Source organism: Sinohyriopsis cumingii, chromosome 2, assembly GCF_028554795.1.
Source record: "Sinohyriopsis cumingii isolate HCF-2022 chromosome 2, ASM2855479v2, whole genome shotgun sequence".
Lineage (NCBI taxonomy): Eukaryota > Metazoa > Mollusca > Bivalvia > Unionida > Unionidae > Sinohyriopsis > Sinohyriopsis cumingii.
In genome coordinates this window covers 148,569,951-148,592,193 of record NC_142962.1, presented here as the reverse complement: position 1 = coordinate 148,592,193, position 22,243 = coordinate 148,569,951, and the positions used below count along the sequence as shown (strand labels likewise).

Here is a 22,243-nt window from a genome sequence, read left to right as displayed (position 1 = left end):
ATACAAACAGAACCTTGGTGGAGTACGTATGTTTGTTTATATTGCCCAAGACAATATTAAGCTTTGCTTTGACTCACTTGGTCATGGCACTAACGATAACGACCGTCTGTTAGAACTACATTGCGGAATGACAGCACGTGCTTTAACTTTGCAAGTCTCCACAAAGTTTACAGCTTGGGTCATCAGTTAGTCACCATGTCTTTAGGTTTGTCGGACCATAAACTGAGCGTAAGAGGAAGCTGATTTTGTGGGTATCAAGTCTTCAGATGTCACTCCGAGATAGTTTCCTGGACCTCGCACTTTCCCATGTGTTTTGGTGAGAGGGGTGATGTAGGGGTGTAAGGTGTGGTGGTCTTACCCTAAATGTACTGAATCACATCCAATCACAGGCCATGTCAAACCGTCTCTTGATATTTATTGTGCACCTGAGCTTCCGATGCCTTTGGCACTGATTGGATATTATAGTCGCTTTGATTTAGCCCGGTTGCTCAGTCACAATTGACAATGAATAAAACAGGAAGCATGTGTGCTCAATAATTACAGAAAACCCTGTCAATTTTCACAGTGGGACCCCGGGTGGCATGCTTGTCCAAGGCGCTCGCCTTTACAGATCATTGAGATCTCACCTATGCCCTTGTAGGTTCGAGTCTTGGGCTCGGCCAAACATGAGTATGGGGGGAATAGTTGCTTGTAGCTTCCCGTAGGTCGGTAATTCTTCCCTCGGTTTTCTTTGATTCTTCCTCCACCAAATATACTAGCTGCCATGTATAGCTCATCATGTGCTGAAATTAGCGCAAAACCCAAAACAACCAACACGCGAACCTTTGATACAGATCAAGAGCTGACCTTTCCAAATTTAATAACGCGGGAAAAGCATCGACTAAGTAGGTTTGGTTACTAACACATTGTAAACTAACATTATCAAAGTTGTATCATCAATTTAGAACAAGACATTAACGTGTCCACTGCGCTAGTAGCCACACACACACACACACACACACACACACACATATATATATATATATATATATATATATATATATATATATATATATATATATATATATATATATATATAATTTTATTGCACTAGTGAATATCGACATTTGTAAATATAACTAGACTGAAAAGACAGCTAAGTTGAAAGTTATATGTTTGCTTTCTTCCTCATAATACTTTAACGGTCTTTCAGGGTATGCTCGGAAACACTGGCTAATCTAAGATAATGTCATTGTATTAAGCTGTGTCTAAGTCCAGGCTAACTTCCTCGTGTCCTCCTTGTTTTTGTGTAATTGTGCCATCATGTTCTGTCTCCTAAAAGTAAAAATATACGTTCTTTAATTTTTTTTATCTTCATTATTAACGAAACGTTTTTTTTAAAAATATTTTTATAACGGGCTTAATTATGCAACATGCAGGTTCATCCGTCCTAACATACTGCAATACACACTGCACATAATGCATAACACCTGGTAGCATCAACTCGAGAATCACTCGCTGGTGTTATAAATTACTTCAAAGTTTGTGCACTACAACATGTGATGAAGTCCTTTCATACGCTTTCTTTTATAATAAGCATTGCCTATTGTTTTACCTAGCAAATGTGAAAATATACACGATTGTGTTCGTTCATAAATATCCATGATAGATAACCCGTGAAATTCTTCCCCGACCCATGTTTACCTATAAACAAGGGATAATGTTAAAACGATCTGCAAAAGAAAATTTTCAGAAGTCATTTCTGGTAGATTCGTGTTTTACCATCCGTTCAAGGAACGCGCGTTTTAAGATCAAGGTCACTACGTCTGAAAACAGATCTGCCTTTGCATTACAGTTCGATATAATTAGTTCACCATTTTTTACAGTTAGTAATTTTCACTCCATGGATGTCATTCTCTTTTCATGTCAAGTGAAAATTTTACAGGAAATAACGTTCAGCAAGCAAACGAACTGAATATTTAATCACATCTAACTAAATGTAGCTGGGTATCATTGGTCATAACTCAACAGCAACAACCATCGATAAAATATTGTAATAAATAGTTACTGACCAAACCATCAAACTTCCCGGCATCTGTGTTAACACCATTATTCCGTGAAGTAAATATTTTGCGGCAATGTCATATACATATAACCGATTTGTACTTTAAATATTATTTGAATCGTACAATTTAGAAGAAAAAAAAAAGTGTTATAACGGTTATTGTCCTTAATAATATGCTTTGATCCGTGATTAGAAATTTTAAGTAGAAACTAAACACTGAAGACATTTCTCCCCATGGAACGTGTCGGAGGCAATTCATACTCCATGCGAGAAGAGATGTGGTATGATAATATGAAATTCTAATAACAAGCAATTTACCTTTTCATGAAGGATGTAAGCAAGGCACATAATGCAAGCAGAACCCCTGTTCCTGCAATGGCTCCCCCGACTATTGGCAAAAGCGTCATAACATCAGGATCCCTATGGATACTTACTGTGGGCGGCTGAAAGTAAGTAGTAGTAGTAATTGTAGTGGTGGTCGATTCGAAACTTTGCGGTTACGGTGTTCATTTGAAGAAGTAGGATCAATTATGTTAGTAAATCTAAGAAAGACCAGCAAGTACATAGTAATAAAAATTGCATGTTTTCTTTGAAGAAAACTTACCTTTGCCTCGGAAATTGTCACATGGTTGATATGTATTGTGGGAGACCATTTCTGGTAATCGCTTTGTAGAATTCTGTTGGTTGTGCTGAAAGTTATATGCATCCCAGATTGCCGGAAAGGAGTTAAAGTCGCTGTTACATTCGGCAGCCTTGTGGATATTTGGAATGCGGTTGTATTCGTCAATAAATGCTTCGATATGGTTGTCTTTTTAAGTGGAGTCATTAATGGCAATCTGACTGTTGCTGTATTTGTTGTTGTAAAATTGTTGTTATTGTGTAGAACATTTGTTGTCCTCGTTGTTGAGTTGGCGGTAGTATGTATAGCAGTTGTCCTCGTTGTTGAGTTGGCATTAGTATGTAGAGCAGTTGTTGTCCTCGTTGTTGAGTTGGCAGAAGTATGTAGAGCATTAGCAGTCCTCTTTGTTGAGTTGGCAGCAGTATGTAGAGCAGTTTCTGTCCTCGTTGTTGAGCTGGCAATATTATGTAAAGCGGTTGTTGTGGTCGACGTAGGAAGAGACAACTCACAGTCTTGACCTGAATTAATGCACTCGAAACGTTTGTTATGGAAATCGGTTATAGCTGATGAAACAAGATGAAAACAGAACAATGGGAGCAATTTGCAAAAGCGTGAATTAATGTTTTTATGAATAACATTTATTTCGTTTAAATGCATTATTTGTGAAACCACTGGCATCGACAGTATTGTCATTACTCTGGAAATATTTACATTTAAATGACAAGGCATACTACTGCCATGAAGTTTTTATTGGTTATGAAATGGTCGGTTCTATTATCCAGTGTGACCCGCTATAGCACACTCCGTTATAACACGAAGAATTCGGATATAACACGGTCATGGAGTGGCTCCTGAAGTCTCATATACATGTATTTTTCTCGTACACGAAAAAAATCTTTCTTAAAAGTACGGAAAAAACGTAAAAAGTTTATTATCATTTTGGGGAAGAGATCGCGTATGAATAATACAAGACGATCGTTGCGTGGCTTCTGAAATTTTATGTCTTTTTCTCGTACACGAAAAAAGTTTTTCTTCTTAAAAGTACGAAAAATAACGTGTAAAAAGTTAATTCAGCGATCGCGCAGGGCTTCGCCAATGTCGCAAATTGCGTTTTATTTTCCTTATTGGCGGCAAAATAAACCATCTGGCGATTATTTTCCTTTTATTGGCGGCATTGTTGGCCGTTTAAACTTGTATATACAACCATTGGTTTGGAGTGGAGAAATTGAGAGGCCCCTTGAAAGGAAGCCGCAAACTTTATACAAAATGCACTGAAATTTATCTATTGTTACATAAACAAATTCTTTGTCCATACTGACAAGCCATCTTAACAGTGCATTGTTATATCATAATCCACTTATCTTGACATCTAGCATGAGTACTGTATGTTGTGAGATATCCGCTTCTTTTTACATTTCTCGTAGCAGAGATGAACCGGACGAGGCAATATTTCATAATCTATCTTTCGTCGGATTTTCGGCCCCTCGCTAGTAATTCATATATTTACATAGACTGACATTTGTATTTGGGTGGTAAGTAAAATTCCTTTTCTTTTCACTCAGAATTAAATCCTTCAGAACACTCGTATTTTCTGTAGTGACGTGAAAACAACGCTGGGCATATTTTAAAGAAATATTCGAATAATATGACTTTTTGGGACTTCAGTTGATTTTTTTAGGATTAAAATATAGAAAAATAGATATCTAATGAGAGTTGTTTTTAAAAAAATTACCTCCGGAACCTTTAAACTTGTTTGGAAATACTATCTAAGCTAGAAAAAATAATTCATTAGATAAATACATGTAGTTTCATATTCATTCAAACTGTTTTTATTTATTTTTTTCAAATTATTTTTATTTGATTGACTTTCATTTTGAATATTAATATGTGGACAACAACAAACAATTCATCTCCATGTCAGTATTAAATTATAAAACATAATTATTAAGATATTAATAGCTGTAAAATGTAATAGGAAAAGACTACTATGAAGCAAATGAATTAATATGAATTTCGTTGGAAATATAATGTATAGTACAACTGATTTAGTTCTGACTTATACAGATACCCCATACCTGCATAGTCAGATAGGCATGTGCACGTGTACGTCATGTTGCCAGCTTTGCATGTACCACCATTAAGGCACGGACTACACCAACAGTCGTCTGTTTGAATGTCACAATTCGGCCCGGTCCAGTCTAGTAAATGAACATAATTTATTTGTAGAGTGAGACATTTCACTGACTACACATTTGAACTACATATCTAACGCGAGTCTTCAGCTTTTCTTAACAAACATATGTAACCACCATCTTGTACCCCAGCACCTCTATGGTCCACACATGTTACAATGGTGACATAAGTGGGATTGTAACAGGGTGAAGCCAGGTTGAGACTGGATTTTGCGAAGACGATGAAAGCAATTTCATGAATGAGATGTTTATTTATAATGTAATTGACGATGAATGAATCTGACACCATACTCATGCGCCTAAACTCCAAAAATGAATTTAACAGAATGATGCGCACCGAGTTAATCAGCTCGTAAAAGGATATGATATTGTCCCTCACTAGAACTAATGAGAACATGTGATTTCAGTGCGTAATCAAACAAGAATCAACGTTTGGAACCTAGCAACAAATATTGTTGATATTTGGATATATCACCATAGATGATCAATGTGTAGAATTTATACACAAATATGAACATTGCATAATTGTATCATCTAGGGTATCAAAGTATAGAATTTAAATAACGATGAACAATGTAAGTTTATGTAACCTAGGGTGATCAAAGTCTAGAATTTGTTAAAAAAATATTAATGATATATGTTTCATCCACGAATAAGATGCACATATTACCGATTTTCACTCATATAGTGATATTGACTAATACTGATTCAAAACTGAACATGCATCTCGTAGCATCATGTTGACGATCACAATGTATGTCCGGTTCCACAGTTCTCGTAGAATGGTCAAACAGTCACCACACATGACCGCCCATCACAGATTGCCGAAAGATTATCAAGAGCCTCCTTATTCCCTGCAGATCCATTGGTCCCGACGTTTTGGTCCCTCACTGCACGTAAACCAATACCGTACTCCAAGCCAACGTTACCATCGGCAGCAGCATCTGGGTTTCACAAAACTCGTCACAGTTCTATGACTGCTAGTCTCAAAAACGGCTCTACAACCCATGATTGATTCCGTAAAATTGAGATCTTCCTAACCAAACTCTTTGAGCTGTGAGAAAACGACGAGAATTTACAAGTACCTGGATGTGGTGAAAATGCTCACATGCAGAAAACTAGAGCCAATCGGGTTTTTCGTTGAAAGCATTTTCCGCGTATAGAAATGGGTAAATCGAACACAGTATTTTGAAATAATCACAGCCAAATATAAATCACCCTCGGGTAATGCACTACACGGGAACGTACCATTACATTTTGTTCATATGTAATGCATAAATATTTTAGTACACACAGCCCGTGACAAAATGTTTCTTTTATTCCACGGAATCTGTGTTAAATATACCATATACCATATTGGCTTAATTGATATCCAATTAAAAACTGAATTTGTCATATCTATAAATGTTTATAAAATAGTTCAACAAATTTACCAAAAAATCCTGTTAGAACAAATGAAATAGAAAAACAAAGACATATTTGCATGTTCTTCATATTTCATGATGCCTCCGAATATGGACGATGTCGCTTGACTGGTCTAAAAGGCTTACGGATTAGTCAAATGCCAAAATTAGTGTCATCACAGATAAACAGACATCACGGAAAAAACAAATTATCGACACAAATTAAATGTTCTGCATGTTATTTATTCTGATTTTGAAAAGGTCGTTTTACATATGAAAAGTGAATTTGAGAATCAATGGTAGAGACTCTGCGAAGCAGAACTCTACTTTTACAATGTACAACTATGCCAGAGGCAACGTGTACCAAATGTGATATCATAGAAGCCAAACACGTGCCACAAAGGTTTTGTTTATAACTTGCATCAGTCCATAAGAGGTAAAACCGATATTTGACAGAAGAGAAGATTGTATGAAAGTATGTTTCGATGCGTTGGGTAGGACGGCAAACTAGTGTAAGAAGAATTCAATCCCTAAATGTAAAATCTATGTTGTTCGCAGAGGAAGATGAAAGACATATTAAATGAACAATATATAGCATATATAGAGCATCTCAAATGAGTAATGATTTAATATTGAATTTATGAAAAGAGTTGAATAATGTCCAGCGTTTGCGAGCCTTGGATAAGCTGGACATTATTCAACGAGTTTCGTAAATTTAATATTAAATCATTACCCATTTGAGATTCTATTTATCACGTAGCTTTTATTTCAGTGGAAATTATTAAGATGAAAGAAGAACGAATAATTTCGTTCATTTTGGCAGACGTTGCACCTTTCATTTTTTGTGCTTAAATAGAAAACATTGTTTAACTAGTATTAACGTTTAAAAGTACATTATACTTTACTTACAATCTATAAGTCAAAGAACAAGCGTCCTTCCGAATGAACAGAACATTTTACACAGACAAAATCATTTTTCAGCACAGAATGTCCAGTGCTCGTTGTGTCACATTGTTTGGTGCCGTACCAGTTAGAATGCAGTAGACGATCCATGTTTACGTAACCTAGCATGTCATTTTCACAACTAAACATACATTCTTGCAATATTCATTTGAAAGATGGTTTCCTGGATGCAAAACTTCCCATATTTACTGTAATGTATTTGTGACCGGATATTTGCAGTACTTGACTTGGAACAGCAGGCTACAGAATATGTACACAAATTTCATTTTGAGTCGGAATTGCATCAGAAATTTATCGTGTAAATATGCAGTGGTTGGATAAACTTCTGTCAGTTTGGAGACCGGTTTATGTTCAGATTCTTCTGTGAACAGAGATGAGTTTATTTACTTCTGTAAGTTAATAAATAAACCACGCTTGTATATAGGGTGGATTCCATGCTTCAGGTTTACTGCTCCCCTCCAACCCCAACTTACACACTCGTTATGAACTGAGCAATACCCTTAGCTTTACCTGCTGTTGCTGTTTTTCTTGTATTGGGGTTTAGCCATTTTTCATGTTATGATATTTTATACATGACATAATAATCCCCTGTTGTGGTAAATTGGCCATATTCAGACAAACTTGACCATTTTTTTACCCCATACATTCTTGAATCAAATCAAAATATGGCGGCCAAAATGTTCATTGAAAACAAAAATTTCCAAAAGGCGGGGTTAAAAATGTTTTACGACAATCGCAACCGATTAGTAAAGATAATACTGCACAATAATTTCATGTTCTTATTTGGAACAATCAAAATCACATAAAGTTCATATGTAATAATATCAAAAATATGAGGAAATTGTTTATCAGAGTTACAGAAGAAATTGATAAATGTTTATAAGGGTACAAAGTCATCCACCCAAACTGTTATCTGCATTGAACAAGAAAGAGAAATATGCTATTCACTCCAAAAACTTCAGGCTGTATGTACAATTGGGTTTGCAACTAAAGAGCGTATACAAAGTTGACTTGTTTGATCAACAACTATGACTAAATTCACACACTGATCTTAACATGAAATTGAGTCAAAAAGCTTACAATGATTTCGAAAAAGATGTTTTTAAATTCGATTACTGAATTATTCGATTAAAAATGGTAAATCGCAAAGATAAAAACAATTAAAATATGTAAAGATCAAAATAAATTTAGCAGTCTTAGAAAGATGTATAATTTGCAGAGAGAACAACAGCTTAGAGTTAGCCATTTTAAAACATAAAGATCAAATTAACCGAACTAGTTTACAGACGCTTGCACTGTTGGAATTAATAAGAAGTCGATGTACAGATATGACTTCACCAATTTAATAAACAAATATTTCGATAGAACGAGACAACCCATGAGTGAGACAATCATGAGAGAGACAATCATTCCGTATTCACGTGCGTTGAGACAAAGATCTTTTCAGTTATAACAGAGAGTTTTACGACACTAGTCATTGCCAAAAAGACAATATATTTGGCTTTCAATTTAAAAAATAAAAGGTTCCCTGGCATTTTACGGACAAGTTGAACGGTGTACCTGTTGAAGATATTTGTGGGTTGAGGTCAAAACATTTCTCATTTAGAACTGATAAAAACGAAAATAAAATCACAAATGAAGACAAAATATGCTATAAAAAATTTGAAATATAGAATGTACAGATATTCTTCATTCAATCACAATGAAATTTATGAGGAAATTAGGTAATTCAAATGATACAAACTAGGACGATAAGTGTCGCTTGGTTGACAGCATACATATACTACCATACGATAAATACTCAATAGTCAAACATAATGATATTACGCTATGGATATGTAATTACTCAATATTCAAACATAAATATATTACCATATGGATATGTAAGTACTCATCAATATTCAAACATAACTATGTTACCCTATGGACACGTAAATACTCAATAGTTAAACATAAATATATTAACCTATGGATATGTAAGTACTCAATAGTCAAACATAAATATATTACCCTATGGATACGTAAGTGCTCATCAAAATTCAAACATAATTTTATTACCATATGGACATGTAAATACTTAATAGTCAAACATAAATATATTAACCTATGGATATATAAGTACTCAATAGTCAAACATAAAAATATTACCTTTTTGATATGTAAGTACTCAATAGTCAAACATAAATATATTACCCTATGGATATATAAGTACTCAATAGTTAAACATATTACCCTATGGATGTACTCAATAGTCAACATAAACATATTACCGTATGGATGAAAGTATTCAATAGTCAAACATAAAAATATTACCCTTTTGATATGTAAGTACTCAATTGTCGAATATAAGCTTATTACCTTATAGACGTATAAATACCCTTTCAAGCTGAATTTACACGATACCGTTAGACTGAAACAGCCTTAAAACAGTACAAATAAATTACGAAGTTTTACCTATGCGTTTTGCAGAATTTGTTTTCCTCTATTCTCACCGACAACATTAAAATATTCAGAATATGATTGCACATATGTATATACCTGAAGAACAATGTTGTTGATTTTTTAGTGAGTTATTTAACATTTATTGAAAACAAAACGGGTAGAAGTGTAATTAATAGATGTAATTAACAGTGCTAATTCAATCATTTACTATTTGGTAAATAACGCGCTACAGTTACCTACTAGTAACGTTATTCTTGCATGATCACTCATTTGGTATTTAATTATGTGCCCAATACCTACAACATAGAGTTTTTAAACATGAAAATGCCCTGTTCTCGTGCAATTCCCATGTTTGAGTAAAGCAGACGTCCCTAAAGCGTTCAAAATTCACGGCAGCCGGAACCGATCCTATCACGCAAGAAAACAGGTTCGAATTGCTATGTTTTGTACGATATGCTGCATTTGATCCTACAAACTGAAAATCTTTTTAACAGCAATACACAATAGATCTTAAGTAAATGGGCAAGATAAATTAAATAATTCACTTAATTTACGTGGACTGTATAACGATATACAATTTAAACGTGTCGATCTGGATTAAATCAGTTTGCAAAGTGTTTCCTAGTAGCGCATGCTCTAAGCCCCTCTTTAAAATACCGTTTGGTTCCCCGTTCTACGTCAAAGATGCCAAAATTTTGTCGTGGTTCAGCGATGTCATCATTAGTTATGTATATGTGAATTCTTCAGAATTTTTTTGTTTTAAAAGGCTATATCTTGTTTCACATTTAGGGAACCCAACCTTACAGATTTTTGTGTTAGTTAATATTTGGGTTATAAGAACATTTTATCCTCATACTCAAATTTAAAAAATTTAAAAAAAAAAAAAGAAATTCAAAGAAATCCGAGGATGCGTAAACCTACTTGCAATACATAATTTGTTGCCGTGGTCATCGCAGATGTAATAGTTTGGGCGTGGCTTGCACATGACATCACATTCCTGACCATAGTAATACTGGTCACATACTGCACGATATCTTAGACTTATGCTGAAATATAAAAACAGAGCTTAAGATGTTATCATCTGTACAAGTTTTGACACGGCGAGATTCGATATAAGACTCAACCTATATTAACGATTAATTGTCCGTGGAGCTACCATACATTTCATGCTTTTCTTTATAAAAAAATTGATCCACGATACAGTAAATACTGGTGGAGAGAAGATACTGATTTTTAATTTTTGTGCGTGCTTGTCCAGTTTATGTTTAATTGTCTCTGAAATATGACTGATACAAAGCTGTAAGACGTATTTACTTCATATTTTAATCAGGGTGAAAATACGATTATTTTAAAAAATGTTAAGTAGAATTCGATAATGTTGTCGTTATCTGAACAAATGCTAACACTATTTCTCAAATATGGGAATCAAATAAATTATATCTAATGAACATAAAGTATAAGTCTTGACTTTTCATAGATGCTGAAGAAGAAGAAGAAGAAGAAGAAGAAGAAGAAAGGAAAAGAAGAAGAAAGGAAAAGAAGACGATAATGATGATGCCTGGCAAATGTAGCAATCATACCTCGTTTTTGCACCGTTTAATTGCAGGTCGGAAAATGCTGATGGTTGTTGTGAGAACATGGTGGGTGACAACTGCACTCTCTGGGTAAGAATCTCTATCAGATCATCTTTTTTATCAAAAGTCCCATCACTGTCACTGTCAAACACTTTAATAGTTAGATCCAAATCGCTCTGAATGTTAAAGAAACAAGTAAATCACTGTTTATAACCTTTTCTTTCAGGTCAGTCACTCTACATAAATAACCATAAAATATAGGAACCATCCATACAGACTTTGCTTTCAAACATTTGATATTTTCGTTAATGAAAACTAAATATCCTTGAATCAGGTAAATCGAAAAGATTGGTTCCTCCTGTCGAAATATTCATCGAATGCCCACCCTCTCCAACAAAAAAGAGATAAAACGCATCCAGTAATAATATTAGTCAGTGATTTATGGAAATGTCTTGAACTCGATAATTATATTGACAAATAGAGAAATAATCAACAGGGATATTCTTAACTGAGAAAGTGTTTGGCCCATGATGTGCCAGTGACCCGTTTCCCTATTTTTGTGATGTCCAATGAAGGAAAACACTGGATCTTTAGAAAATTAGGGGTCATCAATAACATTTGAAGTGCCAAGTATCTCTTAATATTGCGCTTTGAGCAAAACAAATGTCATATTTTAATTTATCACATAGAGAGTCAGTTCAAACTTTACATAGAGAGTCAGTTCAAACTTTGTTTCTGTGTAACTGTACCTGTAGTATTTTTCTTGCGAACTGACAACTGCGTGTTCCACAAACTTCAGTCATCGACAGATCATTGGGGTTATTTTATACTTTGATACGCGATGATTGGGACAGTTACATGGAATATAAACAACTCATACAGATTGTTAACAAAAGGACCAAGCTGTGCTTTTTCACTCTTTTAATAATGCGACGATATCTTGCTCAGCCAGGTTTCGAGAATATCACAGGTCTATCACATTTCCCTGCAATTTTGTCGCAATTCAACCACTGGTGATTTTTTTAATCTGATTAATATCGGCAGTTTTAAAATAAATTAGGAATACATATAAACATATTTCAGTCACGATCGTAAGATAAATAACCAGAAAGATAAATTTGTGAATTTAAAATGAATCAGCAAACATGTCTGAAATATTGGTGTAAGCTACCATTCTACTGGAGTATCAACAATACCATGTAAGAATATTGCTTTGAGCTTAGTTGTTTACCAGAGGTCCAATAAAATTCAAGACGATGTTGTTAGTGGTTGTACCAATATTGTTTCCAAAATGAATGTGACCCACGTCGGTGGTTCTATCCGTGTTTTTTGTTGACACATCTTTGCTGTAATGTAAAGAGACACATGTTAGCAAATCTGCAACTAAATTATCATTGTCACCAACTCGTCCTACTCACACCCTCGGTATCGCCCCGCATTCAGATGGCAGATCAAGATTCCTCTACCCTCAGGTACATTTGAACTCAAATCAGAATTTTGTTTTCCTAGATAGTGACTACAATTGTTTCTTTGTTCTGAATGTTTCACTGCGTCCTATTTTGAAAGCATATGTTAATCTAAGATACCTTCAAAAATGAACTCACAGTGAAGTTCTTGTCCTTGTGAGAGGCTGTACTGCAAGCAAAGCACCGTACAATTGGTCAATGGATCAGCATCAATGCCTCATTGCTCACTGTGCACTGACGGCAAAATTCAATTCACACAGGCAACCCCACCATAAAACTCAAACGTTCTAAAGAATAAACAATAACCTTTAAATCAATACTAATAATGTTTAATGTAACGCTTGTATAGCCACGAAAAGAATAGAGGAAAACTAGACTGGGACTACATTCTTGGGTATTAAATAATTGTGACCTGAGTCCTATCAACCAGCCATCATTATCATATTTAAGGTATGAACTATTTTGTTTGCTTAATCTCGTACCTTAAAGAATGAGGTATACAATATTCCACACGTATACACCAAAATATGCATGTGCAAACTGGCTAGACTGCACAGTCCAAGCTTCCTATTGCTGTTGTTTTAATTTGTTCCTCAAATTGTGGAGAAAATAATTACAATATATGAAATAGGAGGTTGTTTGTTCAGTAAATAAGCCTTTTCCAGTCACACAAGTTAGTCACTTAAGATAAATACGACACGAATGATGGCTGAAGTTTTTGGCAATGCAAGGATGCAACACAGACAAGGCGAAACTCAAACATGGCAGAAATATTCCATAAAGAGAAGTGCAAAATTAGGACAATTTTTTTTATTGCTTTCTAGTAAACATTTATAAGAATTTACCCATTTGTGCGGTTTTTCAGGCATATATCAAAATATGGATCACATTCGTTTGCTTTACAACCGAAGGACCAAATGCTCTCACAACATTTGCCGTCTGCATCTTTTCCGTCACGGTGATCATATTCTACCAGCTGAACTGTGATGATTCCGGAAGCAACCGCTGTCTGTAATGAGATTTAGTGGAAATGTCATTTCAGGTCCTTGCGTTCCATACTGTTTCTTAGATTTATTTAATTATAACTAATCATATATTATTCAATTAAATAAGATCTTCTTTTCTAAAGGACACCACTTTCTTTATTATAAATAATTAAAATAAAACTCCATCTCGTAATGGGCGACAAGAAATGTATCCATAACATGTGCCCACCGAGTTCTGAGAACCTTCATTTCGTCACCAACATTCTTCCACCACAGTCTTCTGGGCCAGTGGTCCTTTATCTCTTACCAGCTTTAGTGTCTGTCTATTGTAATAACTCTGCACAAACATCCATATCTATATTATTGGTTTCTTCAGCAATGTCGTTTGGTTTGTTTCACGCACCTTTTATCTTTGACACTGTATCTACCGAATTCTCAGCTAAACGAGAAGAATGGTCCGTACGCAATTTATGTTGCAAAGTTCTATCCACCGCCACACCCGGTATAATATACACCGTTTGGAATATATGTTACCTTTCGCAGATTGCTTAACCTGGCCAGCAAGGAAAATACATATTTAAAACATTTTTAAAAAATAAAAGAACAGTACAGAATATAGAACTAAAACATCCCAATGTCATAAGTTTTTCTATTGGAATGGGTAACACAGATATTATGGATTCTACTCTGATTCATGATATCTTGCTGAGTTAAATCTCTTTAAACTATATTGCTATATTGTTATAAGCCCGTGTAATACTGGCATATTTGTTTATTTCAAAAGTCAATAAGCAGTATGATGAACTTTGCGTAAAACGTACCTGGCACGAAAACACTAATTTCTATTTAAATTATGCAACTATTTAGAGTAGCAAAGGTATTTCGTGATGAATATATCTCAAACCACTATTATGAACAAAAGGAGAAAAATCAGGTCAACAAGTCCAAGATTATGCCTGTAAACAAACGTTAAATATTTGGGAATAATCACCGTTATGTCGGCGAACATGTGTAGATCTATCGAATGTTTTCTTTTCTATTGATTGTATAGCTATAATAAAATGGAAACTTTACTTTTGCAATGTAATTAGTGGCATATTAACTAACAGATCGTGTACCCAACATTTTAAATTGATTGAAGCACCAGAGTGCATTTTTCAGGACAAATGTTTGCTTGGATTTCATATTAAAACGCCTGCCGGACGTGGTTACTATTGCTTGGATTTCATATTAAAAAGACCTACCGGACGTTTTTTCTATTGCTTAAGTTCTTGTGCTGAAGATGTAAAAAAATTATGATAAACAAAACTGAATTGCAATATTCGGGTAAGACAGTGTATAAATTTCAAGAAAATGCTACTTAAAGATATATTCGTAGAAATACTTCACATAAAACAGGTTACGCTTGGCTCTCTATCAGACTATACATGTTTACAAAATGATCATACAAACTTTTTTCTTAGATTTCTAATCTCTGATTGAAAGATTTGTATACACCTGCCATGACGCTTAACGTATTATGCTAAGATGCTGTCCGCGCGTACGTTTGACCCTAGTTTGTGTCCGCACTAGTTTTTCTCCATGTACCATTTTTACGAAGAGATTTGCTTCGTAAACTCTAAGTCAATCCGTTTCTCGATTCCGAGAGAGAGAGAGAGAGAGAGAGAGAGAGAGAGAGAGAGAGAGAGAGAAGAAAGGAAGTTCAATCCTCTTGAAAGAGGTGTCACTTGAAGATGTTGGAAATACAGCTACATGTTGTGGAAGCTTGGCATGAGAGAGTACACGGGTCGAACTGCAATGACAAAGTCTGTTTGAGCTTCTGGCCAGCAAAACTGATGTCAGCCCGTGGCTGGGGCTTTTTATACCCGTTTCTTAAGACAACGCCAAATATGGCGGGCTCCTAGTTCTTGCGTTGGCCAGAATCTCAAAGTGAGGCTTCGTAGTCTCTTACAGATTATTGTCTAAGTCTATGTACATTATTACGTAGGTACTTCTGCAAGATCAGCACATTTGCCCTCTATAGGAATCTTTGGAATCTGTCTAGTTCACTATTTACGTAACCTAATGAATGTACTCTTTTTGTGCTGAGTCTGAGATACAAGTAATGTTTTGTATAAGACGGTTCCTACTTGATCATAATAGCGTAATCTTTGTTGAATAGTAGTATAGAATTGCAACACAAATAAATGGATTCAATCTCTATATATTTTAGTAGAAAATTGCTTCCAATATGATTTATCAATTTACTTCTAATACAATTTAATCAAAACTTACTCTTAATACAATTTAGAGGAATTTTCAATCTTGTTACTTGTACTAAAAAATTCTGTCCTAATACCATTACCAAACTTATTCGTAACTTGCATTTGGGGCAAGTAGGAAGCCTGTCAATTTTTGACTAAAAAAATCAACAACAAAACCAAGGTTAAATAAACTGAAAAAAAGGAAAACTATTTCCAGAAAATAACTTGACGTTTAGAGCAGATTCATTGAGCAAACTTTATAAATGGCTTGCTTTTGAGATAAGAACGGCACGTGTTTATAAGCGGGATCCAAAGTTCCAATGTTAAGGTCGAAGTGTCTCTAAGAAGAAAGATGATTTCAGCTTAAGTTCTTTATTACCTAATTGCAACGATCTTCTGTAGACGGTTTGTACTCGAGACAAGGAGGACACCTAATCATTTTGGAGAGAAAGGTCAAAGCAGAAACAATTTAAAGAAGGAAACACGATTTACACAAACCTACTTTAGTTCCTTGCCACATGCCTTGACTAAACTTTATATATTGAGACATGGAATGTACCCATTGAATTGGAGGTTAAAATGTCAACGGTCATGGCCAGAAGTACTTCAAGGTGGTAAACGGTTTCCAAAAAATTAATGACGTCATGTACCGTAAACTACGACCAAAGTGTGTATATGGCTTGTATTTAAGACAAGGCACAGCTATATTTGAACGTGGATAGGTCAAAGGTCAAGATCATAAGACTGAATGAAGGAAAATAGTTTCCAGAAAATACTTTCCTTTAACAATACAGATAAAAAAATTTATTTAGTGTAGTATTACTAGCTATGGCACTTTGCGACAGTGACATAATTAAAAGATACTACGTCTGTTAGTACCTGAGTATCCGTCCGGTGGAAAAGGTTTACAGTTTTTACACAGAGTAAGTATATTAATACTCACATGGCTGGTGTACAATGTACCTCTTACAATACTCTTGTTAAACTTAATAAAACGAATTTACTGTGCCCCGTGTCGTTGAACTTAAGTTATTTATATACCGTTTATATGTCCTTGTGTTTATCCTTTATTCTCTTAGTCAGTAAATATATGCGGAAGGAAAATTTTCAATCTAACATTTCTCTGCAAAGAAAACTATTGAAATTCCAATTTCAGCTTTTACATGCATTGCAAGTTTGGTTAATCAGCTAATCATCTTTCTGATTGATTTCGATTTATTAGTATATCCATGATCACATACAGATGAAATAGCCGAGTTCCTCCAAGTATTGAGCATTTTCCTTCTCAAGTATTCAGCGTTGAGTCTAGAAAAAGCAGATCTTAGCTCTTGGATATAATGCGCTTGCGTGCATCGTTCTGAGTATTTGGTTGCAGTACTTTTCACCACTTTTCGTCTAGCATTCTTTTCATAAAACCACTCTATTTATAAGACCCTTACTGACCTTGAATATGCACGTTGCGAGAGGATTATATGAATTCTATCTGCTCGAAAGATCAGTATTAAATTGTTTCACCAAATGCAAAGAGCAAATTTTTAAGGAAATTTTTTAAAACAAGATCGACGGCCTATCGAAGACGGATGATGAAAAGTGACTATCTGTGTAACGGTAGGTACAAGATAGGGGTAATGATGACATTTCCTTATATAGTTTCTTGGGGCCCATAAAGGATGCATACCGTAAAGTGAAAAATTATATCTGACGTTTTTGAGCTTCCTCTACGAGGCAAGGCAAATTATTGAGAAAAATAATTTATAGAAATCACAGAAGCATGCTTGCACTACCAGCATAACGCTTCCTTACGCACGGAAGAGACTCAACGTATGAAACCAGTTTGCTATTATATTTAGCGAGGAGAACAAGAATAGCATTTACAATAATATTTTGACAGGCGTCTATTCAATCACGTATCTTTCAAAGTTCTTCTCAAATGGATTTTTACCTCTTTACTAATTTTCAACTCTATTTATTTCAAGTTATGCTTATTTCATCGTCTACGACGTTCCCATAATGTTATCCAAATTCTCAAATTATATTTGCATACATGTAAAGAACCATCAAGTTTCACAATAATATGTAAAGAACAATATAAAGACAATAAAATGTGGCGAAAAGCCTGTCAAGGGAGTGGGAGATGAACAGAAAAAACTGAGCAGAGGATTTTGTTATCACCGAAACTAAGATTCCATTCTCTGCTACCACCTACTTCTGCCACTCGCGAACTAATGCACACATTGTAAACATGCAGCGGAATGCAGCAGCAACAAAGGTGTATTTTGTAAATGTAACCAAAGTATGGTTTAAGCGTAAATTACCACTCAGATGTTTTAGTGTGTTTAGTACAGTGTAAACTACCATTTAGATGATTAAGTGTCTTTAGCACTAGATACATGATTTTCCTTTCTGAAGCGAATGTTGAAAATTATTTAATTAAGAGGACATACATCATTATAACCGATCTGTCTTCATTATAGTGTCCGTATATAAATTACGTTGTCAGGTAAGGATGACGCATTAATATCAAACAATATTATTTTACTGTTGTTCTAAATAACTTTAATAAATGTAATCTACGAGTTGCGTCATCCTTTCGAATTTAGGACACATCTTGGAGGCTTATAATAAGATCAGTTATTTTTCTTAACTTTCCTTGACTGTAAATGTTATTAGTACGATTGTATTATAACTACATTTTCAAGCAACATTTCTAAATATAACAATGTACTCAAAAGACTTTTATCATCCAGTTTCACCAAGAACAGACATTGCTTTAATCAAATTTTAATCCTTGGGGGTCTTGTTTACAAATATATTTTCGAAAGATGCGAACACGTTTAATATAACTCCCACCCCCAAAATCAATAATCTATCGGAACGATTTATTCTTATGTTTCATTTTTTTCTCAGAGTATATATGAAAGTATGCCATGGTTTTTAGATTAAGGGCACTAATAAGCAACTAATTAAGTAATTTAATAGTGCATAAACATGCATACACGAAAGCAAATATATGTTGCATTTTGTTACCTTTCAGATAATATTGATTTAAAAATATACATAAAACGAAGTCAGTTCGTGCCCAGCAAATGCTATCCATTTTTTTTTGTGCATGAAGCCATTTGAAAATCTAACTAACAGCCATTTGAATATATGTCATCTTAGACGGCTTTCTAAGGTAATTTCATTCATGTATTATAAGTTTGATTTAACATTGTTTTGCCAATTGTCGCAATTAATATGGTTTTCCTTTTATAAATTAGTTTTGAGTCTAATTCCTAGCAATATATTTCAATCGAATCATATGTGAATAATGTGAGTAAAATATGACAAATACATATCAGTAAGAAAATAGGAATGTTAAACATTCGCCAGACATAAACTGAACGAATGATTAATTAATTAAATGAATAATTAAGTAATTAATTATTAGTCGATTAATTAAGTAAGCAGTATTTGTAAGTAAATATTTATTTTATTGCAACAACTAAGTTTGATACTTGATAAAGGAAATATGTTCTCTTTACTTTTATGTCTAATGTTTGTTTTATGGATGCAAATTGTTTCTTCCCCTGACGAAGAACTTGTGTATCTCGAAACGTTGGGTTGACAGCAATTTATGGACGTATTCAAGTAATTTATCTTTGTGGCAATTCTACCCAAATAATACTGTGCTCAAATGTGCAAAATCTATACGTTTAATAAGTTCAAAACAGACTACAACAAAATAAAAGACAGAGAGAATATAATGAGTAAAGAACCGGACAATATATACACCTTCATCCTGTTCAGCATCTGTTAAGATAAAAGTTACCTGAGTGAGAGTGATAAGGATGGAGACCAAGATAGTCGCAGCCTTTCCTTTCCAAACCATTTAAAAATCTGCGTTTTCAGGACACCGAGTGATGTGTGACCCGTTATGAACGAAATCATCGAAAGATATAATCAGATAATGATTTTGGCCCTATTTATAGATGATAAGTTTGAGTCAGTTCCCAAAATGTTTTATTAAGACTTTTGATGTTTTATGGGACATTCAGTGATAAATTAAACAGAGAGGCTAAAGATGGTGTTTGAACAGAAGTCTGTGGAGAATTATAATGTAACTTGAAAACAATTCATTACTGTTTCCATCTCAGACTATTTGTTTACTCAGACAACCCGTTTATTTACATACAAAATCTTAAGTCTATAACATTTTCTTAATTACATCTTTTACATACGTAGAGAATGTTTACCAAAGAGGCATTTATATCTATATGACAAATAAGGTGATAGATAACAATCTTCGCAAATACTTGGGATGTTAGAGAGATGATTTTTTTGTGCCGAAAGATGAAATTGAATATTAAACTAAACACTATCTGCCCAGCCAACTTGTGGATGGTCTGTGTATGAAATATTTACCCAGGATGCTTAGAGGCCAGTCACTGATGGTCTTTTCATAATAGATAAAGAGAGGAAGATTGAAAACACCCACCCCCATACACACACAGAAATACAAATTTTTCTTTGCATGAAATATTTATGCTTATATTTATTACATTATATATACTGTTGACTTTTATTTATTTATAATTATCATAAGTACTGTCTTGTTATATTTGATTTCTTTTAATTTCTTTAATTCGTGTGTGGTGAATCATTGAAATAGAGACAACATGAACAAATGTTTACTGAATCAATACTGTTATTCAGTCAAATGGAAGATCCTCATTTGCTTCAACTATCTATCCATGGATTTGTATTTTATAGATATTTAGATACATACATAACTCAGAATCCGATGCAGTTAAACGCATGGTTATGATAACAATAAAGAAAATCACATTATAAATGAGAACAAGAGAGCAACTATGAATGAAAATGTATCAGTTCATTACTAGACATTGCCATAATGTTCACCCATATTCATAACTCTATATCTCTGTTTCAATGAACCTTTTTTTAATTTAAGTCTTCTGAAACAAATTTCATTTGGGTTCTTGATTGTAAGTATCATTTGGCCTCTTGATATATATCCATCCTGTGGATCAGTACATGTATCCTGACAAACATTTTATCTTTGAAACCCGATTTACAAAGGATCTTGAGATGACGAATCAAATAATATGACACGGGATTTATATCAATGCCAAAGAGATAGCGCTCTGCAAATAGTTCATGTAAAGCAGTCAGCTAAATTATTTACCTTCGTCACTTCCACAAAATATATGGCATTATCGTATCTAAATATCACAGTACGTGTACAACACGGCAAACATTTTAAAATATTTTATCGGCTTGCGGAGAAACTAAAAATGTATCTCATGCTTTCGCTACAATAATGGCGTGATCTACCAGGACCAGATAATACACCAAGATCTCAGGATTAAAACAAGCAAACAAACAAAGAAAAAATATTTATTTCACTTTTTGTCAACGGACAAATCTTTTGTTGCCTTTCATTACATTTCGAATTTTGATAATAACATAATTATATTGGATTTGGGATAATTTCAGAAAAGGAGAATTTCTTTATTAGGCTACATCTTTAAAACAATAAAAACAACATATTTACATTATTCTGTTTTGCTAAACAACGTCTGATGAAAATATTGGTTGACCTGGTAACCCGGCGCGGTGTATCTTTTCGGTGGAATATCCGTTAGCGTGTGTGTGGTATGGATACTCTTAAGCAGGCAATTATCCTATGTCAGCATAGCAGTCAAAGGGTCCAATATCCTATGTCAGCATAGCAGTCATAGGGTCCAATATCCTGTGTGAACATAGCAGTCATAGGGTCCAATATCCTATGTCAGCACAGCAGTCATAGGGTCCAATATCCTATGTCAGCATAGCAATCAAAGGGTCCAATATCCTATGTCAGCATAGCAGTCATAGGGTCCAATATCATGTGTGAACATAGCGTCATAGGGTCCAATATCCTATGTCAGCATAGCAGTCAAAGGGTCCAATATCCTATGTCAGCATAGCAGTCAAAGGGTCCAATATCCTATGTCAGCATAGCAGTCAAAGGGTCCAATATCCTATGTCATAGCAGTCAAAGGGTCCACTATCCTATGTCAACATAGCAGTAAAGGGTTTAATATCCTATGTCAGCACAGCAGTCACATGGTCCAATTTTCACCTGTAGAACAGTTTAAGTCGCATACAAGCTTTCATTGTGAAGTGCCAAGTTGTATTGCAGGAAAAATAATCAGAAATAAATTAAATTAATACTTTGCATATACAAAGGGTATTAGTTCTGAATATTTTCTTGTAACTTTTTTTATTGAACCTGTCAATAGATGTAACGCCCATATATAAACAAA

General features: G+C 34.4%; 1 protein-coding gene across 1 annotated transcript; it reads right to left on the bottom strand.

Annotated features, from left to right (window-relative positions):
• Positions 1 to 1,075: 1,075 nt before the first annotated feature.
• On the bottom strand, positions 1,076 to 19,858 carry LOC149806051 (uncharacterized). The gene is made up of 9 exons (XM_089937239.1): positions 19,744 to 19,858; positions 13,549 to 13,712; positions 12,469 to 12,583; positions 11,244 to 11,413; positions 10,585 to 10,709; positions 4,739 to 4,861; positions 2,649 to 3,181; positions 2,363 to 2,487; positions 1,076 to 1,314 (listed from the first exon to the last, which is right to left on the bottom strand). Exons 1-9 carry the CDS (start codon positions 19,801 to 19,803, stop codon positions 1,248 to 1,250), a joined length of 1,482 nt encoding a protein of 493 aa, XP_089793365.1. The 5' UTR covers positions 19,804 to 19,858; the 3' UTR covers positions 1,076 to 1,247.
• Between the last annotated feature and the right edge of the window lie 2,385 nt (positions 19,859 to 22,243).

Excerpts from the sequence above, each read along its gene's own strand:
- LOC149806051 (XM_089937239.1), bottom strand. The coding sequence starts at position 19,803 with ATGGTTTGGAAAGGAAAGGCTGCGACTATCTTGGTCTCCATCCTTATC. Across the intron at positions 11,414-12,468 it reads TGAATTTTATTGGACCTCTG|AGCGATTTGGATCTAACTAT; the intron begins GTAAACAACTAA and ends TTTAACATTCAG. Across the intron at positions 4,862-10,584 it reads CAACAAATTATGTATTGCAA|ACTGGACCGGGCCGAATTGT; the intron begins GTAGGTTTACGC and ends TTCATTTACTAG.